This window comes from Salvelinus alpinus, chromosome 28 (genome assembly GCF_045679555.1).
Source record: "Salvelinus alpinus chromosome 28, SLU_Salpinus.1, whole genome shotgun sequence".
Taxonomy (NCBI): domain Eukaryota; kingdom Metazoa; phylum Chordata; class Actinopteri; order Salmoniformes; family Salmonidae; genus Salvelinus; species Salvelinus alpinus.
Window position 1 is genome coordinate 19,133,329 of NC_092113.1, and position 27,608 is coordinate 19,160,936.

Genomic DNA, 27,608 nt, shown 5'->3' on the forward strand with positions numbered 1-27,608 from the left:
TAATAAACTTATCTACTCCAAATTAAAATTCAACATGTGACTGTCAGCTATGACATGACATATTGACTTTGAAAAAAATATATTTTGGTTATTGAACTACAATAGGTGAAGTGGATTTACATCCAGTAACGGAATTGCGTTAAAGGAATTTCATCATGCGTCCCTGATCTGTACTATACAGAGATACATAATTATGGATATGAATGTCATTCTCTTCATTGTGATATATCCTAAATAGGTACACAAAAAGGTCTAAATATGCAAATATCCTCATTTGCATATTTGGGTATTATTCTACACACTGGCTATTATTTTAATGAGATCTGCCTCCAAACAAGATCAAATTTGGGTTGGTCCAGACCAGACCAAATGTGAACCAATCATAGATGTTTCACAACTTTGGACATCAAAGTACAGCACAGTAGAGCTCAGTAGAGTACCAGTACAGCACAGTAGAATACAGTTTAACACAGTACACTAGTGTACTCAACTCGTGTACTGTACTCTACATCACTATACTCTTTTCTTTACTGTACTCTACTGTGCTATACTCTACTTGAATGTACTGTCCAAACTAAACAGTGGTTTGCCACTACTATGAGTTCCCATTGTAGCCAATCGAATTGCAGAAATGTTGGGAAATGCCATTAACGCAACGAGTTTTAATCCCATAATTCATAAACAAAATTGATATCAGTAAAAACACTATAACCAAATTGATAGGTATACCGTTACTTCTGTGAACCTTCATGATCCTCCCTCATGAGGGAGAGAAATTAGAAAATATCTTAAAGATGTGGGTTTTTGGTAACGGAATTAAGGAAATGTTTCTTAAATTTACAGAAGTTAGAAAAAAAATCTCAAATTAAATATAAGTGTTGATGGTAGGTGGCTGAAGTCTTTACTTCAACACTATTGTGTTTTAATGCATTTCAAATACCTTTTAAGGCTTTTTCTGGTATGTTTTCCTTCCATCTGTTTGACCTGAAATTAAAGCCTTTGATTATTCATAATTTTTAAGATGGAAAATGGTTGAAAAATGTACATGTGCCTTCATTTCTCCAAAATAGAGACAGCTTTCATTTGATACCCAATTTGACATGCTCCTATGGACTTCACATATTGGTGCTCATGGGTCCTTTTACATGGAAATGACCTGGACAAACTTAATTTGCCATTTACAATTTCAGGTTCATGACTTCCCTTGTTTTTGATTTGGTATAGCTTACTGTTCAAGACAAATATTGACCGTTTACATTGAACCAGTGACAGAAGACATATTCCAACAGGAATAAAGAATGTACTTTCTAGAAAGTGGGACTAACACAATAGAATGTTAGACGAGGCAAATTCAACACTACAATGGGGGGTGCACAGACAGTGAAATGGTTATTCCGTCATCCAAATTTAGGCTATACATCAGGGTTACTCAAGTACTATTTGAGAAGGTCCGGTCACACAAATGTCCTAGGTTGCTAAGGTCCGACTGGATATTGTCATTTATCAGAGTAGTTACAACAAACCCCCACTTTGCAAGCCATGAGACCCCAAACTGTTATACTGTTCACACCCCTTGTTGGCATCGAGACATTTCCTGAAATTCTACACATTTTGCCATGTGGCAGAGAAAATGTTACAGCTTTAAAGCCAATTTCCTGCAATTATACAAATTTAGCCATGTCTTATGCGTGTTCATATGATACCAGTGGTCGAGACCCAACTGGAGTTCCTATTTGTATGCATGTAAGTACAGTGCATTCAGAAAGTATTCAGACCCCTTGACTTTTTCCACGTTTCGTTACATTACAGCCTTATTCTAAAATGGATTACATAAAAAAATTGTCCTCGTTAATCTACACACAATACCCCATAATGACAAAGCGAAAACAGATTTGTAGAAACTTTTACAAATGTACTAAAAATAAAAAACAGAAATACCTTATTCATATAAGTATTCAGACACTTGGCTATGAGACTCGAAATTGAGCTCAGGTGCATCCTGTTTCCATTGACCATCCTTGAGATGTTTCTACAACTTGGAGTCCACCTGTGGTAAATTCAATTGATTGGACGTGATATGGAAAGGCACACACGTCTATATAAAAGGTCCCAAGGTTGACAGTGCATGTCAGAGCAAATACCATGCCATGAGGTCAAATGAATTGTCCCTAGAACTAATTTTGTCCCTAGAACAGGCCAGCATCCTGGAGTCGCCTCTTCACTGTTGACGTTGAGACTGGTGTTTTGCCGGTACTATTTAATGAAGCTGCCAGTTGAGGACTTGTGAGGCGTCTGTTTCTCAAACTAGACACTCTAATGTACTTGTCCTCTTACTCAGTTGTGCACCGGGGGCTCCCACTCATTCTATTCTGGTTAGAGCCAGTTTGCACTGTTCTGTGAAGGGAGTAGTACACAGCGTTGTACGATCTTCAGTTTCTTGGCAATTTCTCGCATGGAATAGCTTTCATTTCTCAGAACAAGAATAGACTGATGCGTTTCAGAAGAAAGTTCTTTGTTTCCAGCCATTTTGAGCCTGTAATCAAACCCACAAATGCTGATGCTTCAGATACTCAACTAGTCTAAAGGCCAGTTTTATTGCTCCTTTATTCAGAACAACAGTTTTCAGCTGTGCTAACATAAATGCAAAAGGGTTTTCTGATGATCAATTAGCCTTTTAAAATGACAAACTTGGATTAGCTAACACAACGTGCCATTGGAACACAGGACTGATGGTTCCTGATAAATGAGCCTCTGTACGCTAGCTCACTGCTACTCCTACTGCGCTCTCCTCGTCTGCCCACGTGTTCTCGCACACCCCGAGAGCTTCTGGTCAGCGGGGTGGTGGCACTGGGATCCTCATCTCTCCCAAGTGGACATTCTCTCTTTCTCCCCTGACCCATCTGTCTATCGCCTCCTTTGAATTCCATGCTGTCACAGTTACCAGCCCTTTCAAGCTTAACATCCTTATCATTTATCGCCCTCCAGGTTCCCTTGGAGAGTTCATCAATGAGCTTGACGCACTGATAAGTACTTTCCTGAGGATGGCTCACCTCTCACAGTTCTGGGTGACTTTAACCTCCCCACGTCTACCTTTGACTCATTCCTCTCTGCCTCCTTCTTTCCACTCCTCTCCTCTTTTGACCTCACCCTCTCACCTTCCCCCCCTACTCACAAGGCAGGCAATACGCTTGACCTCATCTTCACTAGATGCTGTTCTTCCACTAATCTCATTGCAAATCCCCTCCAAGTCTCCGACCACTACCTTGTATCCTTTTCCCTCTCGCTCTCATCCAACACTTCCCACACTGCCCCTACTCGGATGGTATCGCGCCGTCCCAACCTTCGCTCTCTCTCCCCCGCTACTCTCTCCTCTTCCATCCTATCATCTCTTCCCTCTGCTCAAACCTTCTCCAACCTATCTCCTGATTCTGCCTCCTCAACCCTCCTCTCCTCCCTTTCTGCATCCTTTGACTCTCTATGTCCCCTATCCTCCAGGCCGGCTCGGTCCTCCCCTCCTGCTCCGTGGCTCGACGACTCATTGCGAGCTCACAGAACAGGGCTCCGGGCAGCCGAGCGGAAATGGAGGAAAACTCGCCTCCCTGCGGACCTGGCATCCTTTCACTCCCTCCTCTCTACATTCTCCTCTTCTGTCTCTGCTGCTAAAGCCAATTTCTACCACTCTAAATTCCAAGCATCTGCCTCTAACCCTAGGAAGCTCTTTGCCACCTTCTCCTCCCTCCTGAATCCTCCTCCCCCTCCTCCCTCTCTGCTGATGACTTCGTCAACCATTTTGAAAAGAAGGTCGACGACATCCGATCCTCGTTTGCTAAGTCAAACGACACCGCTGGTTCTGCTCACACTGCCCTACCCTGTGCTTTGACCTCTTTCTCCCCTCTCTCTCCAGATGAAATCTCGCGTCTTGTGACGGCCGGCCGCCCAACAACCTGCCCGCTTGACCCTATCCCCTCCTCTCTTCTCCAGACCATTTCCGGAGACCTTCTCCCTTACCTCACCTCGCTCATCAACGCATCCTTGACCGCTGGCTACGTCCCTTCTGTCTTCAAGAGAGCGAGAGTTGCACCCCTTCTGAAAAAACCTACACTCGATCCCTCCGATGTCAACAACTACAGACCAGTATCCCTTCTTTCTTTTCTCTCAAACTCTTGAACGTGCCGTCCTTGGCCAGCTCTCCTGCTATCTCTCTCAGAATGACCTTCTTGATCCAAATCAGTCAGGTTTCAAGACTAGTCATTCAACTGAGACTGCTCTTCTCTGTGTCACGGAGGCGCTCCGCACTGCTAAAGCTAACTCTCTCTCCTCTGCTCTCATCCTTCTAGACCTATCGGCTGCCTTTGATACTGTGAACCATCAGATCCTCCTCTCCACCCTCTCCGAGCTGGGCATCTCCGGCGCGGCCCACGCTTGGATTGCGTCCTACCTGACAGGTCGCTCCTACCAGGTGGCGTGGCGAGAATCTGTCTCCGCACCACGTGCTCTCACCACTGGTGTCCCCCAGGGCTCTGTTCTAGGCCCTCTCCTATTCTCGCTATACACCAAGTCACTTGGCTCTGTCATATCCTCACATGGTCTCTCCTATCATTGCTATGCAGACGACACACAATTAATCTTCTCCTTTCCCCCCTCTGATAACCAGGTGGTGAATCGCATCTCTGCATGTCTGGCAGACATATCAGTGTGGATGACGGATCACCACCTCAAGCTGAACCTCGGCAAGACGGAGCTGCTCTTCCTCCCGGGGAAGGACTGCCCGTTCCATGATCTCGCCATCACGGTTGACAACTCCATTGTGTCCTCCTCCCAGAGTGCTAAGAACCTTGGCGTGATCCTGGACAACACCCTGTCGTTCTCAACTAACATCAAGGCGGTGACCCGTTCCTGTAGGTTCATGCTCTACAACATTCGCAGAGTACGACCCTGCCTCACGCAGGAAGCGGCGCAGGTCCTAATCCAGGCACTTGTCATCTCCCGTCTGGATTACTGCAACTCGCTGTTGGCTGGGCTCCCTGCCTGTGCCATTAAACCCCTACAACTCATCCAGAACGCCGCAGCCCGTCTGGTGTTCAACTTTCCCAAGTTCTCTCACGTCACCCCGCTCCTCCGCTCTCTCCACTGGCTTCCAGTTGAAGCTCGCATCCGCTACAAGACCATGGTGCTTGCCTACGGAGCTGTGAGGGGAACGGCACCTCCGTACCTTCAGGCTCTGATCAGGCCCTACACCCAAACAAGGGCACTGCGTTCATCCACCTCTGGCCTGCTCGCCTCCCTACCTCTGAGGAAGTACAGTTCCCGCTCAGCCCAGTCAAAACTGTTCGCTGCTCTGGCACCCCAATGGTGGAACAAACTCCCTCACGACGCCAGGTCAGCGGAGTCAATCACCACCTTCCGGAGACACCTGAAACCCCACCTCTTTAAGGAATACCTAGGATAGGATAAAGTAATCCTTCTAACCCCCCCCCCCCCCTTAAAAGAGTTAGATGCACTATTGTAAAGTGGTTGTTCCACTGGATATCATAAGGTGAATGCACCAATTTGTAAGTCGCTCTGGATAAGAGCGTCTGCTAAATGACTTAAATGTAAATGTAATGTAAATGTACGCCTATGTAGATATTCCAGATTTTTTTTTTTTTTATTATTATTTTTTTTCAGCTACAATAGTCATTTACAACATTAACAATGTCTACACTGTATTTCTGATCAATTTGATGTTATTTTAAATGGACAAAAACAAAATGCTTTTCTTTCCAAAACAAGGACATTTCTAAGTGACCCTGAACTTTTGAACGGTAGTGTATATGTACACACACATACATACAGTGTATTCGGAAAGTACTCAGATCCCTTGACCTTTTCCACATTGTTACGTTACAGCCTTATTTTCAAAATGCCAAGAGTGTGCAAAGCTGTGATCAAGGCTGTCAAGGTTGGCTACTTTGAAGAATCTGAAATATATTTTGATTTGTTTAACACTTTTTTGGTTACTACATGATATCATATGTGTTATTTCATAGTTTTGATGTCTTCACTATTATTCTACAACGTAGAAATGAGTAAAAATAAAGAAAAACCCTTAGGTTTTTCCAAACTTTTGACTGGTACTGTACGTAAGCAAGGTATTTCAGATTTTTTAAATAAATTTGCTAACATTTCTAAAACCCCGTTTTCGCTTTGTCATTATGGAGTATGGTGTGTAGATTGACGAGGGTAATGTATTTTTAGCAAAAGGCTTTAACGTAACAAAATGTTCAAATTATTACTATAACTGACACAGTCCAATTTCTCCCCTCATCCCCAATCAGAAAAAGTTTTGTTACCGTATGACATTACAGATTACCTACACAAACTTCTACAATGTCGCCTAGGCAAATGAGTGTCTAATTTTCACATCAGAGAGCTTCTGAACCACTCACAAACCACATAACAGACCTAAACACAAATCTCAACAGAAGCTTGAACAGTACCCACTCCTACTGAGTATACCATTATTACTCTAAATAATGCAACAGTGAGCTACAGTAGTTTGTACACTTAAAGAGAGAGAAGTAAACTCACTTCCCATGATCTTCAGCCCATTCCTGAACATCTTGAAGAGCTGTATTCCAGAGTCGCAGGACACCATGAGCAGCTTTGTGCTGTGTCAGTGCCTTGTCAATGTGACTAACTTAGCACTATGGACCAGTCATCCTGCTAACAGGGGAATAAATATGTTCCAGCAGTATCTCTCCTATTTGTTTTGCGGTGAACTTTGCTCTGTGTTTTTGGAACTACCCGTTTTTAGTCTATTTTTCAAGGACAGAACATACTGGACTCACTATCTGTGACAAACAATGTAAAGAAATACAGTTTTCTGTGAAAATATGTTGAAGGGGTGTAGCAATTGCCCTGTTTAAATCCCGTATCATTAAATGCATTCAACACTGATAGGTTACAACAGTAGCTTTGAACATTTACAGTAGGTGCTTAGATCAACCAAAATGTTCAGGGGAATAAAATTACCAGTGTAAAAGTATTATCATAGCTGGGCAAGACTCTTATTATGTATGATCAAATAGACTACCCCTCATGTGAGAAATGAGTCTAACGCTAAATATGTCACAGTTTTGGCACCTCAATCTCAAACAACAAACTAGAGCTCTGCAAACATGTCTTGATAAAATATTCTGCCACATCCAAAAACGTGTTATCACTAGCCTGTTACACAATTGTAGAAGGTAGCGCCTGCCTGGCCAAGCCTATCTGCTGGCTTTACTATAGTTTCCAACTACATATTGCACAATCGTAGTAGTGTAGCCATTGTAGTATTGGTTAAATTGCTACGGTCTTTGTGCACATGCAAATATTTCACTGGTTGCCCTTTCTATGTCCCCTAACGCAAATGAGGCAGTTGTCATATTTACCAATAAATAAAATAAGTCTTCACGTTCCATTTCAGAGTGAAAAAAACAAATGTTTCCAGGTTACTGCCATGTTACCAAAAATACACTCCCTTAATTTTTGTGAACATTCAAACCAAAACAATTTAATAGCTATAGCAACAGTAAAAGCAATAGGCTACATGCATTGCCACTGTATTACCAGAAATGTGATAAGGAATAACCTTACTGTCAGAATGTGCAGATAGCATTCTCATATCACCCTGAAACTAGTGAAAATGTATTTAAATATTGCAGTACTGCTACATATTTGTGGTTCGGTTCGTAGGTTTACCTGTTGGAATAGACGCGTGCGGCACAGTCAGCAAGCCGAGAGACACAAAAACTGGGTAGGAGAGGAGGCGGCAGCCTCAGATCTGCACAAGATGGTGAGGACAGAGTTCTACAGCACCTCCTGGAACACCTCCAGTGAGATAGAGGGGGGGAGGGGATCCTGGAGCTAGAGCCCTATGCTGTGGTGGACAGTGAACCAGAGGTTATGTAGCCGCAGGCAGGCAGCGTTACGGCAGCAGCATCCTCCCTGTATTCAGCCTCTGTGTGGGTAATCAGAGCTGGAGGGCAGACAGGCAGAGTGGAGAGGGCCTTCCTGGAGGATGCGGCCAGCGTTTAGTCCTTTGTGCGCCGTGTCAGCAGGGATTATCGGAGGAGGGCAGCGGGGAAAGTGGCTGCCCAGGCAGCGCACTCAGACCTGCGCTCATGCATGCACACGTACACACACGGACAGGTTTCTCTTCGGCTGCTAAATCCGTGTTCTCCCTCATCAACACACATGTGCGCGTGCGCATTTTACACACTGTGCTGCACAGCCTTCCTTTCCATACCCCAGGGACACCTCTCTCTGTCTTTGCTGCCAGTGAACAGATGGGCAAAGAACAGATAAGGGGGGGGGGGGGGGGGGGGGGGGGGGGGGGGGCAGCGAGAGGAGGGGGGGGGGGGGGGGGGCAATGTGTTTGGAGAGGGGTTGTGCTTTTGGGGGGAAGAAAAGGGGCCATATGGAAGGGGACTTTATGAATGAGCACCTGCCATGGTTCCAATTTTCAATCATGGAGTGTGAGTAGACCTGTGTGTGTTTCAAGTTAAATTAGTTGTATGTACGGGATATACATGGTATACACCTTCCAACGAAATGCTTCCTTGTATGTTCCTTCTCGATAATGCAACAATAAGAAATAAAATTAATAAATACAAGCATAAAGTAAATGGCTCAGTAGAATAAACATTTTAGCACAAGTATAATAGAGGAAGGCACAATTTATAGTCCAATATTTACATTTGTTTTGCGGAAGGAGGGATTGGGGGGCAAGAGCTTAAATTGTGCAATATTTAGCAATCATTAATACTGTAATAATAAATACTGTGTGTGTGGAGGTATAGTCAGGGAAGTGGAAGAGGAATGGGAATAATGTGTGTGTGTTTGTTCTCACGCTTTGAACAGCACATGGTCATGGACAGTAATTCAGTAATGTGGGCACAGCTGTGGAGGGCATGAACAAGACAGTACATTTTGCAGCCAGTCATTCTACAAACAGTCACATGAACAGGCTACTGGGTAGTTCCACCTCAAAAAGCACAAGAAAGAGGATTGACACCCACCATCTGAGATTGTTCTGAAATCGTTTATATAGTTAGTAACAGATGTGATTAGAATTCCTGCAACATTATTTTGTTGAAATATAAGTTGATCTCTGAGAAATTAAGCTAATTGATTGCACCCAAATTGGCTATTTTAATTTATAGGATTCAGGTAATATTAAATAAATATAGTACCCAACATCTGATTTGGACCAAACTTCTTCCTACCAATGAGTAAGACACAAAGGAATCGCCCCAAAAATCCCTCCACGGACCCCGTCACATTTCATGCCAATTCCACCCCAACAACCAGTATCAGTTCTCTATGTTTGACAACTAGTATGAAGCTGTGGCTTGTAGTATTGCCTCTACATACCATGTAATGTAATGTATTCCCTGTTTTTTTCCCCCCGTTGAGAAATTACAGATTGAAAGTAGTGAATGTACCTGGTTTTGACTACTAAATGCAGCCGTTCCTGCTATACCACTACACTATTGTGTTTGTTAAATAGATAACAACATTTCCTTTGCAACTTTGGGTAGAAACCTAATAGATTTGGCACATTATTCAAATACGTTGTGTGGTCATCCTCACAATTCAAGCCAGTCCTCCATGAAAGCAATTCAATATGTCCTTCTCTTACCAACCTAAGGCTTCAACCCAAACTCTTCTCGAATAGTCCAACAAGTAGCTCTCTGAGCGGGCTATCCTTATGGTGCAATTCTCATATGAAGACTTTTCCTAGTCCAAAACGTTGATGGAGAAATGGTCTAGGGACTAAAATGTTGTGACAGCTCTAATAGAAGCCAATATCATCACCATTGTAAAACACTACAGTGTGTGTTTGGGACTTTTATCATTGAAGACCATAACATTGAAACCATTAGAACTGCTGTAGCCTAATGTTCTGCTTGTTCACCAAGAATGGTCTAACAGTAACTAATCCAGACCTTTTTTAGGGGCCATTTCTTGAACACAGATTAAGCCTAAAGAAGGACAAACTGAATTGCTTTAATGAAGGACTAGCTTGAATTGTGAGGATGACCATACAATGTTAATCTACAGAAACGATTTCAGAACAATCTGAGATGGTGGGTGTCATGGCTTGCTGAAATTACATGGAACGACTCACATGCAGCTGACATTCCTATTGCCAAATAGCCAATGATAAGGGGGTGGTGGTGAACCACACAGCAGACTAATTCTAATAATGAAGCCTGCTGCTCTGTTCTATGTCCGTAAACAAGGCCAGTCTTGTCATCCATATAACAGGCAAGGCAGGCCAACTCAGGACTAGATAGGACAGGTCAATCGCGCAGACAGGAAGAAATAATGATTCAATAAAAACAAAGGTTGAGTGGTATGTTTCATGATTAACAACTCATGGTGTGACAGGGTGCGATTGTGGTAACGTATAGGAATTCAAGTCTTTTTGTTCTCCCAATCTGGAATAATGAAATGCAGACGCAATTACCTCACGCTTTACCTCCCGAATGACCATCGTCACTGCCGTGTATATTCCCCCCCAAGCCGACACCATGACGTCTCTCAAGGAACTACACTGGGCTTTGTGCAAACCACATCCTGAGGCAGCATTTATTGTAGCTGGGGACTTTAATGAAGTAAATCAGAGGAAAACACAACCGAAAATCAGAATCTATGACTCAAGATTAGGAAATGTCCTGGTCGCCTCTGAGAATAGTATCAACGTACGTACACTGACTCGGTGACTGGGTTAAATCAGGAAGTGCATAGAGGATGTTGTTCCCACTGACGATTAGAATTTATCCAAACCAAAAAACTTGTAAAGATGGTAGCATTCGTGCAAAACAAAGTGAGAACGTATTTAACCATGGCAAGGTGACTGGGAACATGGACGTGTACAAAAAGACCAGCTATGACCTCTAAGGCAATCAAAGAGGCAAAACGACTCAGACACAAGACATGTGGCAGGGACTCCAGACAATCATGGATTGTAAAGGGAAAGCCAGCCACCTCACAGACACGTCGCAGACACAGGCCCTCGCTCCCAGATAAGCAAAACTCCTTCTTCGCCCACTTTGAGGAAAACATTGAGCCGGCGACGTGGGCCCATGCTGTGTGCTTGCATTCTCTGTAGCCAACGTAAGTAAGACATTTAAGCGTGTTAACCCTCGCAAGGCTGCCGGCCCAGACGGCATCCCAAGCCGTGTCCTCAGAGCATGTGCAGACCTGGCTGGAGTGTTAACGGATATATTCAATCTCTCCCTATCCCAGTCTGTTGTCCCTAGTTGCGTCAAGATGTACACCATTGTTCCTGTATCCAAGAAAGCAAAGGTAACTGAACAAAATTACTTGTCATCATGAAGTGCTTTGAGAAGCTAGTTAAGGATCATATCACCTCCACCTTACCCGACACCCTAGACCCACTACAACAGATCCACAGACAACGTAATCAACATTGCGCTGCCCTATCCGACCTGGACAAGGTAAATGTTTTAATAAGACAACTAAAGTGGCCAAATAACTTCTTAAAATTAAGCTCATTAATCCACTTTACAAGGGGTGTAGAGCCTAACTGGCATACATAAGCAGCGCGTGAGTTTCAAGTTTGGGGAAGATAAAGGTGCATTTTTAATGGTGAAAATTATAAAAGTATTACAAGCATAATTGCATTTGCGGTCACTTTTGATAATGGTGTTTTCCGCTAATGGAACATTTGCTCTTATAGCCTACTACCATGTGCGTTCTGATCTGTTGCGTCAGCCACATTGCATAAAAAAGGTTTTTTGATGCTAGTCTATTGCAAGACCTAAAAATCTAATCAAATGTTGTCACATGCACCGAATACAACAACTGTAGGCCTTACAGTGAAATGCTTACTTACAAGCTCTTAAGCAACAGTGCAATTAGGAAAAATAAGTGTTATGTAAAAAAATGGATAAGTAAAAAATAAAATAAACAAAATAATTAAAGAGCAGCAGTAAAATAAAAGTAACAAGGCTATATAGAGGGGGTACCGGTACAGGGTCAATGTACGGGGGCACAGGTTAGTCGAGGTAATATGTACATGTAGGTAGAGTTAGTAACTACGCATAGATAATAAACAGAGTAGCAGCAGCGTAAAAGAGGGGGTGGGGGGGAGAGGGACAATGCAAATAGTCTTGGTATCCATTTGATTAGCTGTTCAGGAGTCTTATGGCTTGGGGTAGAAGCTGTTAAGAAGCCTTTTGGACAACCCTATGACTAGGGTGGCTGGAGTCTTTTACAATTTTTAGGGCCTTCCTCTGACACCGCCTAGTATAGAGGTCCTGGATGACAGGAAGCTTGACCCCAGTGATGTACTGGGCCGTACACACTACCCTCTGCTCGGCCTCTGACCGCAAGGCACTACAGTTGCCGTACCAGGCAGTGATGCAACCAGTCAGGATGCTCTCGATGGTGCAGCTCTAGAACTTTTTGAGGATCTGAGGACCCATGCCAAATCTTTTCAGTCTCCTGAAAGGGAATAAGCTTTGTCGTGCCCTCTTCACAACTGTCTTGGTGTGTTTGGACCATGATAGTTTGTTGGCGATGTGGATACCAAGGAATTTGAAGCTCTCAACCTGCTCCACTACAGCCCTGTAAATGAGAATGGTTGTCTAGCAATGATCAACAACCAATTTGACAGAGCTTTTTAAAATAATAAATGGGCAAATGTTGCACAATCCAGGTGTGGAAAGCTCTTATTGATTCAGGAGTGTGAATACTTATGTAAATGAGATCTCTATTTCATTTTCAATAGATTTGCTACAATTTCTAAAAACATGTTGTTTTCACTTTGTCATTAAGGGGAGATCGGTGAGAAAAAAAACATTTTAATCCATTTTGAATTCAGGCTGTAACAACAAAATGTGGAATAAGTCAATACTTTCTGAAGGCACTGTATTCCAGACTTAAAAATAAAGGAGAGCCGCATACTCTAGGAGCTCAGACGCAAAAATGTAATTACCAACGTTTCGACAGCCAAGCTGTCTTCACCAGGGTATAATCACAAACACTGCGGGATGACTCGTTTATATAGTGTCAAAAGACACACAGGTGTCTGTAATCATGGCCAAGAGTGGCCTAATATCATTGGTTAATTCTCAAATATTAAAATGGCATACAAAGAGCAGCATACAAAAAACAAATGGATAGCATACGATCATAGATTCATTTTAGACTACACAAGCTTACAAACAATTACAATGGCAAAGTCACAATAATCACAAGAATGGCTTCAGATCAAAGTCTACGTTGAGACCGAAGGGAGCAAGGGTCTTTAAGTTAAAGATCCAGGCAGCCTCTCGTTTTAACAATCAATTATCAAGGTCACCCCCTCTCCTAGGGAGGGTGACATGTTCAATGCCAATATAACGCAGAGACGAAATCGAGTGGCCTGCCTCCAAAAAGTGAGCCGCAACTGGGTAAGTCAAGTTTTTGCACCTAATGGTGCTACGATGCTCTGAGATACGTACTTTTAATTCGCGCTTTGTTTTACCCACATAATTTTTACCACAAGGACAAATTATAAGATAAATAACTGCCTTAGTGGAGCACGTAATAACACCTTTGATTGGGATCAATTTCCCTGTTTGTGGGTGTTTGAATGATCTGCATTTATAAGTGCCATTGCATTGAGCACAGCCATTACACTTGTAATTTCCATCCAGTAGGGGCGCAAATAGACGTTGTTCAGGATTATCTTGGGGTGGTAAATCAGAGGGTACCAATTGGTCTCTGAGATTTCTGCCCCGCGAAAATACGACCAAGGGAAGGTCCGAAAACACATTACCAAGACTATCATCGGATTTTAGAATGTGCCAATGTTTGTGAACGATTCCCTTAATTTGTTCAGAGCGCTTTGAATAGCGGGTAGTTAGAATGCAAGAATGCGTCTTTTTGCGAGACTGCCCTTGAAAAAGGTCATGTCTCGTTTTGTTTTGAATTTTCTCAATGGCAATATTAATCTGATCATTTTTGTACCCCCTCTCCGTGAACTTTCTTTGCGTCTCAGCCATATTTCTGTCAATCTGATTGCTTTTTGCAAATTCTTTTGATTCGACAGAATTGGCTGTAGGGCAAACTATTTTTCAAGGGAAGTGGGTGACAACTGTCAGCCCTCAACAAACTGTTCAGATCAGTGTATTCCAGACTGACATTGCTCGTGCTGATATTTCTTAATTTCTTTCTTATGCATGTGTATTGTTTTATATTGTATTGCTAGGCATTACTGCAATAGTGGAGCTAGAAACAAGCATTTCACCTGCGATAACATCTGAAAATCTGTGCACGCGACCAATAAACCGATTAGATTTAAAAAGAGTGCATTTACACAACTAGTCCTCTGCAAGAGACCGACAGACACGCAAGACCACACCGTGATCAAAATAGACTCTGGAAGTTTCAGGTGAAATATGTGTAACAGTATAACTTTAGACCGTCCCCTCGCCCCGACACGGGCGCGAACCAGGGACCCTCTGCACACATCAACAACTGACACCCACGAAGCGTCGTTACCCATCGCTCCACAAAAGCCGCGGCCATTGCAGAGCAAGGGGAAACCCTACTTCAGGTCTCAGAGCAAGTGACGTAACCGATTGAAATGCTATTAGCGCGTACCCGCTAACTAGCTAGCCATTTCACATCCGTTACACTCACCCCCCCTTTCAACCTCCTCCTTTTCCGCAGCAACCAGTGATCCGGGTCAACAGCATCAATGTAACAGTATAACTTTACGTCGTCCCCTCGCCCCGACACGGGCGCGAACCAGGGACCCTCTGCACACATCAACAACGGTCGCCCACGAAGCATCGTTACCCATCGCTCCACAAAGGCCACGGCATTGCAGAGCAAGGGGAAACCCTACTTCAGGTCTCAGAGCAAGTGACGTAACCGATTGAAATGCTATTAGCGCGTACCCGCTAACTAGCTAGCCATTTCACATCCGTTACATATGGACCTATGCAAGATAAATGAGTCACAAAGGGAATGGGCTCATTGTCACAAGGGAAATGTGTCAACCATGACATTAAGCCCATCACAATCAAGTTTCAGCTTTACGGTAGGTGATAACCTAAGAGTGACATTTTATTTGTTCTTGTGGATTTTGATTCGGAGCCATGACCTTTTGGATTGCTTCCGTCCAGCTTTAGTACACTACGGAGTCATGTTCTATACACACACGTCATTTTCAGCACTTTCGAGGCATGATGCCTATGGTTTTTCAAAGATCAAATAGTGCTACATCCTGTGTGATAGTACACTGACAGCCTCATTGTCCCAATGCAAAATAACAATTAGCTAGGCTAATATCAAACAATGGAGACAAAATAGACAGAAGCAGCAATGCAGTCCAGTCAGGCACCACTCAAAAACAATTGATTCTAAGACCTCTGTTTATATAGAAAGCATGCTGAAAACAGCACCTGAACCATTGCTCAAAGCAATTTTGTATTTGCATCACATTTTTGGGAAAAACCTTTGCAATAAAAAAAAAACCTGCTTCACAATAAATCATACATTTAGCCAGGCTAGACATGGTCTTTATGGGACAATCTTCTTCTTCTTGTGATCTAACCTACCTTGTGTCATTGTGGCGATACCGTCTTCTTGTAATATAGCCTTACAAACTCGTCTTTAAACAAAGGATTTCTGTCATTTCAGGCACACAATTGTCAAAGCCAAAAAGGTGGCCACCCTCAATGTAGTTTGTCAGACAGAAAGGTGACCTACTGTATGTCTGTCTCTATCCCGCTCACTGAATTGACCTCAAATATAGTCTAGGCACTACTCCGTCAAGTCTGTAATAAGCAAATGACTGAATCAAAGATTAATAGCGTACTGCATAGTTTAACAAAATAGTTATGTAATTAGGCGCATTGACAACATCAAACATCAACATCAAATCCAGAGGCAATATTGCCTGCATCTTTGCACTGGATGAAGGAACAAGTATTTATTTTAGCTGAGGGGTATACAAATCATTGATGGTCATTGCAAACATTGGAGTTGTGCAGCAATCAGAAATTATCGTCAAAATCATGACTTTTTTTTAAATCACGCGTTTCATTGATTCACGGAGTTATCACACTTCTGACACCAGGGTAACCCATTCAGACACTAACGTTACCATTAGCGCCTATTGATGATAATGCTGTGTCTTCTGGCCGGGGCAGTTTTGTTAAGGGCTTCGAATCTCGTTCTGAACGTTAAAACGCGTCACTTGTGGTACGGTTTTGGAAATCGGCGAGGTATAATACAAATAAAAGGTTAAATCACCACACACCTTTATTCTGTTAGGGTTAGTGTTCGCACACGGTCATATCTCCATGATACTTACAGTGAATGTTAACGGAAGACAGAGAAAGCCACCCGTGCTAATTAGCCATCTAGCATGCTTTGAATACGTAAGCTAACTGGGGAGGAGGTGTAGTTCCTCAAGTGGAGGAACAACGTATGGATCTGTGCAAAACTGCTACAGTAAGTGTACATGTTTTATTTTAACGATTATTTCTCGGTGATATGCCCATTATCTTTCATATGTTTCGAAAACCGTTTCGCAAGCAATTATTATTCACGTTTCTCAACTTCAAACCACAGTGTTGGGAATTGTAGTTCACATATAGCCAATCGTGGGCGAAGCTCACCTGCTACGCCCACTGCTGAAAACCCTAAGCATAATAAGGGTTTTCAAGAATTAATGCCAGTGAAGAAGCAGGCTCACCACCTGTTATTGAAACCAGTCCTACATATTAGTGTGTCAAAGACGGGTAGGCCACAGAATTGTCCTTATGGTTCAATATTAGGCTAGGGTTTTAAATGTTTAAGTGGATCTGCATTACAATCCACAGTATAACATATAGTTGCCGGAATTGTATCCTTTCAATTGCCATGACATTGAGCGACAACTGCCAGTGGTGCCACATATTGACACATTTGCTTCGTTAATTAGCTAGTTAACATAAATGCAGTAACTACAGCTGGTAGTCCTGTGTGCTAGCTACCACACAGCTAACGTTAGTTAGCGAACGCTAAAATTTGAACTAATCTACTCGAAAACCATTTTTTTGTCGTGCTTTCCTTACCTGACTCCAAATATTGAATCTGTGTTAACGTGTAATTCCATAACGGTGTCTATGGTCATGGTCTCCTAACCTGCTACGAAAAATCTAATATGACTTTAATTTGACAAAAGCTGTATCCCCTCTAGCCATGACCCGCCCATACCACGAATTGTGGAGGATATATAGTGCGTCACATCTTGTTTTCATGCGCAGCAGTAGCTAGGTGGCTACCCCTTGTGTAAGATGTACTTATTGCAGCTAGGTATGTTTCCTTTGGGCATTAAATAAAAATAGCCTGCCCAGAGAAGCAAAGTTTGTCCCCTGCCTCTTCGCTCTGGGAGACCTGTACATTTACACATTGATCTCCTGCTACAGTTCTCCCAAAGCATAAAGGCTACAGTAGCTAACGTTACCTAGCAGACGGAGGTAGCTAACGTTTGTTAGCTGCACGTGCACAACACTCGCATGTTACTTTTCTCTACTAACATTTGACACGCGTACGACAAAAGTGTTGTCGTGCCCCTACTGACATTATTAACTTTTATGGTCCTAGACTAATAGACTAGTGGTGTATTGTTGTACTGCAGTCCCCCCTGCCGATACACATCAAATAGTGGCCAGAGAGGGGCGTTCCAGTGAGGGGTGTAATTGCAGATCGCAATTCCGAGCGGTTTCTGTTATGGGCGTTTCTTGATATCAAGTTATATCCGCTGATGCTCGCCATCGGCCTGTGGCCGTTTCTTTGGCTGCAGTTAAAACACTTAATAAAAGACACACCATACCCCTCAGCTCTTTTTTAAAATGTATTTTAATTTGATTAACAACAAATCAATACAGAAAGTACATAAGGGAACAAGTGTATATATAGATTATATACAATGGACAATCGAGCTAGGGGGTACAATATCACATTACAATTACACAAGGACCTTAAGGGACATACATACACTTACAATTCTAACAGCTTTTTTGTTAGTAGAGTATTTAACTGTCTTAAAATACAGTTCAATTTATTTTTGTATGGTAAGAAAATTCGTTTTTTTTGTTTGTAAATTTACATTTGTGTATATGAAATTTGGCCAAAAGAATAATGAAATTAATTACATAAAAATGTTTCAGCTTATTTCTATCGTATGTAAAGAATCCAAGCAGTACATCTCACCACAATAGTGTAAAATCTTCATAAATGTGTTCGATTATAAAATCTACTGATGTCTTGCCACAGTTTTCTTACATGAATACAATGCCAAAAAAGATGCAACACTGTTTCTGAGTGGTCATTACAAAAGGAGCAATTTGAGTTGATGTTTTCCTTAAACTTCTTCATATAGTGGTTGGCAGGATAATATTTATGAATAATTCTAAAGGAAACTTCCTTAATTTTGTTAACAAGTAGGTATGTGTGTGGCAACATCCAAACTTTTTAAAAACAGATATTATCAATAAATCCATTCCAATAAGGCATGACATAAGGTATAGATAGATACAACATCCTGCTGAAACAAGGTTGGTATCGCTTTGTTGTTGAATGGACCAAAAGAGAAACAATCATACCCCTCAGCTCTCAAAATAAGTGGACACTTCAGGTGACGTATCATGACGTCGACGCGTATACACTTGCAGGGCAAAGGGGAAAGGAATTTGTATTTATTATTAAACGGTAACAAGGGGGGAAGGAATTATTTTTTAAATAGACCACCCTTGGCCGGAAGTTCGCCACTCGTTCATCCCGCGATGATTGTGTTTTCAGCCACCGGTAACTTGTGGGTGATTTATATTCGCTACTGTCAATTATGAGTGGATGTCTACTTATATTAAATATATAATTAGTAATATACGCCTACTGTATGGTAACTAGCAAATTAATTAGCTAACTAGCGCTAGCCTGCCTAGCTGGAACTTCTGAAGGAAAATGTTTTATTTCTACAATTTCCAAAAGATAACCAAACAAAAACATTACATTTTTACGTAGTAGCAACATTTCTAACTTATTTGTATTCGTTTTTACTTACACTTGTATGTTGACTTCTCCATTGATGTTGTTTTTCAGTTTTTGCGGATGCACAATCGTCGCAAATTGAATTATAGGGAGTTTCAGGCCCCGGAGTGAACATAATTGTACACTCGCAAAGTCGACTGAAAACGGGGCTGAGGTGCTTAAGTTGCAAACTTCCTTTGCTTGGCTAATCATTTGAGTGATCCCAGCATTTGTATTTTGTGTCTGACAATTATCTGTAAAAAAACAACAACAATTACTCTGATAATATTTGCAGAATATAAAATACTTGCTTGATATGTTTTCCAGTTTCTTGAAATACTTTGCAAATGCAATTTATTTCTGTGTAAAAACTGAAATGGTCTATTCGTTCCTTTAACATTTTAGTACACTCTTAGCCAGAGCAAAAGTGCAAACAAGTCCCCAGTGGGAATCGAACCCACAACCCTAGCGTTGCATGCGCCATGCTCTACCAACTGAGCCACATCATCACAAACAACTTGATGTCTCAATGTACTCAATTACTGTATTGTGCATTGTTTTTCTTCATGGTGATGGAAAGTCTACAGGTACACTATATTTACAAAAGTATGTGGACACCCCTTCATACATCATTGTTAACAGGTGTATAAAATGGAGCACACAGCCATACAATCTCCATAGACAACCATTGGCAGTAGAATGGCCTTACTGAAGTGACTTTCAACGTAACACCGTCATAGGATGTCACCTTTCCAACAAGTCAGTTTGTCAAAGTTCTGCCCTGTTACAGCTGCCCCGGTCAACTGTAAGTGCTGTTATTGTGAAATGAAAACGTCTAGGAGCAACAACCGCTCAGCCGCGAAGTGGTAGGCCACACAAGCACACAGAACAGGAGTGCTGAAGCGCGTAGCTCGTAAAAATTGCCTGTCCTTGGTTGCAACACTCACCACCTAGTTTCAAACTGCCTCTGGAAGCAATGTCAGGAGAAGAACTGTTCGTCGGGAGCTTCATGAAATGGGTTTAAATGGCCGAGCAAGCCTAAGATCACCATGCGCAATGCCAAGCGTCGGCTGGAGTGGTGTAAGCTCGCCGCCATTGGACTCTGGAGCGGTGGAAACGCGTTCTCTGGAGTGATGAATCACTCTTCACCATCTGGCAGTCCAACGGACTAATCTGGGTTTGGCGGATGCCAGGAGAATGCTACCTGCCCCAATGCATAGTGCCAACATGTAAAGTTTGGAGGAGGAGGAATAATGGTCTGGGGCTGTTTTTCATAGTTCGGGCTAGGCCCCTTAGTTCCAGTGAAGGGAAATCTTAACGCTACATTCTATCTAGACGATTCTGTACTTCCAACTTTGTGGCAACATTTTGGGGAAGGCCCTTTCCTGTTTCAGCATGCCCCTGTGCACAAATCGAGTTCCATACAGAAATGGTTTGTCGAGATCGGTGTGGAAGAACTTGACTGGCCAGCACAGATCCCTGACCTCAACCCCGTCGAATACCTTTGTGATGAATTGGAATGCCGACTGCAAGCCAGGCCTAATCGCCCAACATCCGTGCCCAACCTCACAAATGCTCCTGTGGCTGAATGGAATCAAGTTCCCGCAGCAATGTTCGAACATCTAGTGGAAAGCCTTCCCAGAAGATTGGAGGATGTTATAGCAGCAAAGACTGGACCAACTCCATATGAATGGCCATGATTTTGGAATAAGATGTTCGACGAGCAGGTGTCCACATACTTTTGGTAATGTAGTGAATCACACCTAGATGAACAGCCTATGTACAATACTATGATGTACATTTACATGAAGAGGTTTGTAAGGATGATAAAATAATACTCCAAAAAATATATATTTTTTTTCAATGTTATTTGTAACTACTACAGTGGTGAGATATGGGGCGGCAGGTAGCCTAGTGGTTAGAGCTTTGGACTTGTAACTGAAAGGTTGCAAGATCAAATCCCGAGCTGGCAAGCTAAAAATCTGTCGTGAATAAGGCAGAACTTATCTACATACTGAATGGGGTTCCTTGTGAGACATTAGCTAGAGTTTCGTTTCTGCCACCAGAGCTTTTTAAAATTTCCTTTTTAAAATGTTCCTAGGCCGTCATTGAAAATAAGAATTTGTTCTTAACTGACTTGCCTAGTTAAATAAAGGTAAAATTAAAAAAACATAATATGATTATGTGTAGGCCTGAAGATATTTTACTTAAAGAGACAATCTGGGATTTACACTACCAATTTGTGTACTGTGAAACTATTGATATTTAGACATTGATTCTTGAAGAATGTTACTTATAAATGCTTAACTTATAAATGCTTCATTAAATTTAGGAAAGATGCCTTCTCACGCTGTGTGTGTGTCTACAAGTTTCATTCGTGGCAGGTGTGTACCTAGCCTGTCAGTACCAGGGCAACAACCGTGTGTGTGAAACCTAACACGGAACCCAAACCGGCTGCGCGAGTCTGTCATCGTGCGCTATCGTGCATAAATTTATTTTGTCCCGCAACACCAAACGCGATCACACGCAGGTTAAAATATCAAAACAAACTCTGAACCAATGACATTAATTTGGGGACAGGTCGAAAAGCATTAAACATGTATGGCTAGTTAGCTTGCACTTGCTAGCTAATTTGTCCTATTTAGCTAGCTTGCTGTTGTCAGCTAATTTGTCCTGGGATATAAACATTGAGTTGTTATTTTACCTGAACTGCACAAGGTCCTCTATTCTGACAAATTAATCCACACATAAAACGGCCAACCGAAACGTTTCTAGTCATCTCTCCTCCTTCCAGGCTTTTTCATCGTTGAACTTATATGGTGATCGGCATCTAAACTTTCATAGTATTACCACGACTACCGGCAAAAAAAACAGTTAGTGCTTCTATAAACCAATGAGGAGATGGGAGAGGCAGGACTTTCAGCGCGATCTGCGTCAGAAATAGAAAGGAGTTCTATTTTAGCCCTTGGCAACGCAGACGCTCCTTGGCGCACGCGAGCAGTGTGGGTGCAATAATTGAATAACATGGATTTCTAAATTTATTTTGCGACGCTCGCGCACGCGACGTGTCCGGTCTGGTCAGCATGTAACCTACCTATCTATCTAATAATCATCATCAATTATCTTCCTCTTGTCCAATCAGGGCCAGATCCTTGAGTCTTTCAACATGGCGGCTCTGTGGCAGCTGCCATGTATCTTCATCTATGAGAACCACAAGTTTGGCATGGGAGCGTCTGTAGAGGTCATCTGCTAGCACTGAGTACTTCGAGAAGAGACTATATTCCTGGCCTCAAGGTAGGAGACACACAGTCAGTGAATGTACGTTATATCTGCTTAATTGACTTTCCTGTCTCTAGGTGTATGTTGACGGCATGGACATTCTGTGTGTGATGGAGTCCAAATTTGCTGCAGACCACTGAAGAGCCAGAACTGTGATTGGTTGTAGAACTGGAGAAGAGGAGTTCTGATTGGTGCAGAGATGGGAAAGTTATAACTGGTTTAAGAGCTTGAAGAGTGTTAAGAATCAATTTGTCTCAGACAATCTAATCCCAGAGCGATGAAAAGCTTCTAGTGTCACGTCAGTGTCTCTTCCCTGACAGAGGGAGGCTATGTGACCAACAAAGAGAGACTATATGGAAGAGACTCCAGTACAGAACTGCAACTGGTCCCAGTTTTAAATTAAATAGTACCTGCAAAACACCAGTCTGGCCTTCTAGGCAGAGTTGCAAAGAAAAAGCCATATCTCAGACTGGCCAATAGGGTGTAGTACACAGCGTTGTACGAGGTGTTCAGCTTCTTGGCAATTTCTCGTATGGAATAGCCTTCATTTCTCGGAACAAGAATAGACTGACGAGTTTCAGAAGTCTTTGTTTCTGGACATTTTGAGCCTGTAATTGAACCCACAAATGCTGATGCTCCAGATACTCAACTAGTCTAAAGAAGGCCAGTTTTATTCCTTATTTAATGAGAACAACAGTTTTCAGCTGTGCTAACATAATTGTAAAAGGGTTTTCTAAAGATCAATTAGCCTTTTAAAATGATCAACTTGGATTAGCTAACACAACGTGCCATTAGAACACAGGAGTGATGGTTGCTGATAATGGGCCTCTATCTACATAAAAAATAATCAGTTTCCAGCTACAATAGTCATTTACAACATTAACAATGTCTACACTGTATTTCTGATCAATTTGGTGTTATTTTAGTGGACAAAAATTTAGATTTTCTTTCAAAAACAAGGACATTTCTAAGTGACCTCAAACTTTTGAACGGTAGTGTACAGTTTACAGACATTTGTTATTGTTATTTGTTATTTACATTTGTTATTAGTCCCACCCTTCAGCTCCATTCAACCCCTCCCATCTATCTCTTAACACCATCCATATTGGATTTCTATTTGTCATATATTTTTCAACTGTGATGCTTCTCAGAAGTTCTGAACCTTTCTAATCTCATAGTTTCTACAGATTGTAAATTAAAGATACTTAAAAATCTGGAGAGCTGGGAAGGTTGTATCCCCCAGATATGTAAAAAAAAAAAAAACATGAGCTGGCGCACACCCAGAATAATAGTTTGTGTGGAGGTGCTGACTAACGGCGAATAAACTATCAAAATAAAGAAAGTTGCACACTCCATGTATAATCTCCCAGCAATTTAATGGGTATTTACCAACGTTTCGGCATCGCTGTGCCTTCCTCAGGGTAATGTCATGAGTACTTGAACCAGGTTATGTAGACACACGGTGCAATTAGTGTAACCAATGACAGTACTGCGGGGTGTGTCATAATGATTAAGTTAATAAAAATTATTTTGTGAAACTTAAAAAATAGTATATGGCATATTAAATATATTATGCTATTGTTATCACATAGAAACATAATGGAATATTGTACATCATATTAGCATCAACATACATTGTTTCATTCAATTTCACATAATTTCGTATTTCATTTTTGTTACATGTAATCTTTTGGTTCAACCTTAATATATAATGAACATCATCAACAGAGGGAACATATTAGGTGTACGCTAATAAGCTGTAAACAATGTTTTTCAATTTATAAGACTTGTTCCTAAAGGAAAATGTGTTCATAAGAGATCAAAGTCAATATTCAGACCACTAGGGGTCAATGTTTTTAGAAAGGATATCCAGTAAGCCTCCCTTTGGAGTAGTAGGATCTCAACATTACCTCCTCTCCTTGGTAGAGCAACATGCTCAATGCCTGTGTATTTGAGGGAGGAGATGGGATGGTTAGCTTCAACAAAGTGAGCTGCTACTGGATAGTCAATGTTCTTACACCTGATTGAGCTGCGGTGTTCGCTATGCGTTGTTTTAATTGTCTTTTCGTTTGTCCTACATAGGCTTTTCCACATGAACAGGTGATGAGATAGATTACTCCCTTGGTCTTGCATGAGATGATACCCCTAACAGGGATCTTTTGACCTGTATGTGGGTGTCTGAAGAAAGACGTTTTTATAGTGCTATTGCACTGTGCGCATGAGCCACATTTGTGGATAGGTGTCGAGTGGGCTCGGGGCATGTCAGATCTCTCCAATATTGCATAAACATAGCGTGTGCATCCTGGTGGTGCAGTGGACTAATTCCCTGGATAGAGAATGGAATATTATAGGTTTGAATCTCACTGATGCCGCATCACAATAAAAAAATAATGTTTGCATGATTAATGCATAAGGAAATTAATTTTCATGTGTCCTGTCTGTACTTGAAGTAAAAAAAAAAAAAAAAGTTTACGCCAAGTAAGCTAGCAGTGTTATTAAAAGTTTTATTGAAACATTCAGTGAAAGTTTTTAAGGAAGTTATTAAAAAACCTCCAAATATATTTCTGTTCTCAGAGCATTAATAAAACCTCCATAAAAAAAACTTTCAAGGAACCAGAGTAAAACGTTCTCAGAACCTCCCTGCAACCTAAAAAGAAACAATCCCAGAACAGACAAAATGTACACTTCTGTTCTCAGAATGTTGAAAAAACATTCTGTTTTACCAGGCAAGAAATGTATGGCTTTGTTCCCACAACCGATTTAAAAACCATAAACATACACTATGTTCCCACAACTTCCAAGGAACCAAATGTGCTAGTTGGGAAATGTTTGGTAAAGCAGTGTCAGTACAAGACCCATGGCACAGAAACAGACAGCAGATTTTGTTATTTGTTGATATCCTCTGTTTGAGCCCTAATGGAGAGTGAGTGTTGACTGAGGACCCCGTTGAAGGCTGCTTTGCATGTTGGTTTGGTTTTTACTGGGGCAGGGATAGGGTCAGGGTGGCACAGAGCATCCTTGTCTCCTAACCCCGCAAAGCATCTGCTCAACTAATGCAAAGTTATTTGCATAGGAAAAATAAAGTGTAGTTTTTAAAGGCTGAGAAGTCAACTAGGCATACATGTTCATTACTTTTGGATCCATCGACACTAAAGGTAACATAACTATTTAATAATTACCAGACCTGGAACTCTTGGCTGGTGAGACTAATATTAATCTGTTCTACAAGAAAGTGTTGAAAATGTGTCTGTGCCCTAAATCATTATCTGTCTCAATATCAATGTATTGATAAGCAAATCTTAGTTTGTGGGTTATATAACCTCAAATCCATTTTTTTACGGTACTATCAAACCTAATTTACATTCAAAATGTATTACTACTCAAAAGGTTACATGTATACATTATGCTCATCGTATCATGTATTAAGATAATTGTCTGTTTAGTCTTCCCTCGGTCTGAATATATGTGAAGCTCTATAAACTATCCACAGTTCCACACCCATAATAACACATGAAATATACCAGACTTTCTTTGTGGACAGAGCCAGACTGATTTGCCTCAGATGCAAATATCTACTGTTGTGCTGGGGATGGAGGCTCAAGCTGCAGGCAACATGATACAGAAGACTGGGTGACATTTGAATCTCAACAGTGGAAAGGGCTTTTCATATCCTTTGGGCCTATCCTTGGTTTTTCAGACATTTGGATTTACAATATTCATGAGCCATGGGGATGCATGATGTCATTGTTAATTAAATGTTATTTTAGCCACAGTAATAACGTAGATTCAATATTCTGGCTGTGGTGTATGATACATTAAATACATTCCTTCCATTTCTTTTTATTCTATGTATGCATGTGTGCGCATTTCCCAGAATGCATTAGTTTAACCCTCAAGTTGACCCTGAGGCCTTCAAAAAGAAGCCAAACAAATAAAATGGTTGGTGGAAATATAATTGGCTATTCTAAGCACAAAGGTTAAAAGAGTATATAAACATTGTTTCCAGAGAAAAGTGATACATTTTTTGGTATCTGGAAGAGTGACCTGACAGATTCAACGCAACTCTCATGTTCTGCAATGGTTCTTTCTTTAAAGGTTTCTAGTTTATGCCGTTACTGTTTGTGGTAGATGGTGGCAGATTGTGGTAAATTGCATAATTCTGTCATTGCACCACACTATCACAAGGGGGAGTTAGAAAGCTGATCTATCGATAGTCTAAACTGTGGCACAAATGTACTATCTTTTCATAAATGAATGGAGGTGTGTTCAGTCCGAAAGTCTCTCTTCTCTGGCACTAGTGTCCTGCATTATAAAAATATATATATATATGCTGGCGGTGGTCCTGGAGTTGAGAGAGAACGTGGGTAAATACAATGGCGCATTTACACTTGACATGTGGACGGACAAATTTTGAAAATATAGGCACGGTGGGCTTTTGGTTTTAAATAACAAACTGGCTTTATTTACCACAGTGTGAAAGAGTGATAGCCCCTCCACATAAAGTACGTCTCTGAAACACAGAGTCCTTTGCTGATGTGAAGAAGAAACGGAATGAAAGTGCAGCAAGGATTTGTCAGCATAAAGCTGAGTGACTCACTCATTCGTGGCTTTGGATCCAAATAAATAAGTACCACCATTCTTTCTGATAGTCTTTAATAAAGAAATGTTTTGACTGTTTTAACCAAGTTAATCTGATGTGTGTGTGTTAATTATTTGTGACATTGTGGTTACAATGAAGAATGTAAATCATATAAATCCTATTCATAATGAATAATCGGAATGCTGTTGCAAGCTTATCATTTTTCCTTCTTTTTTTTGTAAGAATTTATTTTATATTTTTAGACAATACAAAACATACAAATGACAACTACGTCACACCTGCTCACACTCCCATCTCCAGCGCCCACATCACTCTCTGCCACATTGCCTCAAACTGCCCCATTTTGTTTCTCTATGTCGTCCACACACACTTTTAACATTTGGATAATAAAGGCTGACATTGGTTGATTTTAATACTTCTGACAGTAAAATTTCTAACTCAACCCATAACTGTTGGACTTTATAACATTCCCAGAAGGCATGGATTATTATAACCTAATGAAAAATGAACCTGCTAATTTAATTTACTGCAGGCCTAAAACCTATGGGTTTAACCTTCTGAATAAATGATTATATTGAAGCTAGAAGCTGCCTCTTAATGAGTTCCGAGATCTGATCTGTTACCCAACATAATAATATAAATGTACAGTGAGGGAAAAAAG

The 27,608-nt window shown here is 41.4% G+C and overlaps 2 protein-coding genes and 1 long non-coding RNA gene across 8 annotated transcripts in view; 1 reads left to right on the forward strand and 2 right to left on the reverse strand.

Annotated features, from left to right (window-relative positions):
- Positions 1 to 17,529, reverse strand: part of LOC139557336 (E3 ubiquitin-protein ligase MIB2-like) — a 108,346-nt gene extending 90,817 nt beyond the window's left edge. For 2 of the 6 annotated variants that reach the window (XM_071372012.1, XM_071372010.1), the window contains exons 1-2: positions 17,112 to 17,529; positions 941 to 984 (exon numbers count right to left, since the gene is read on the reverse strand). In XM_071372012.1, the coding sequence (XP_071228113.1) occupies positions 941 to 984; positions 17,112 to 17,170 (103 nt within the window). In that variant the 5' untranslated portion in view covers positions 17,171 to 17,529. Of the gene's footprint in view, positions 1 to 940; positions 985 to 6,570; positions 6,716 to 7,725; positions 8,201 to 17,111 lie in introns of those variants that run through there. The other 4 variants (XM_071372015.1, XM_071372013.1, XM_071372014.1 and 1 more) reach the window with 4 other exon arrangements.
- Positions 1 to 27,608, reverse strand: part of LOC139557339 (anoctamin-7-like) — a 262,338-nt gene that overhangs the window by 79,854 nt on the left and 154,876 nt on the right. The window lies entirely within an intron of this gene.
- Positions 15,995 to 27,037, forward strand: LOC139557341 (uncharacterized). Its single transcript, XR_011671369.1, has 3 exons — positions 15,995 to 16,506; positions 22,211 to 22,362; positions 22,425 to 27,037. It is a non-coding gene; the product is annotated as an uncharacterized lncRNA (long non-coding RNA).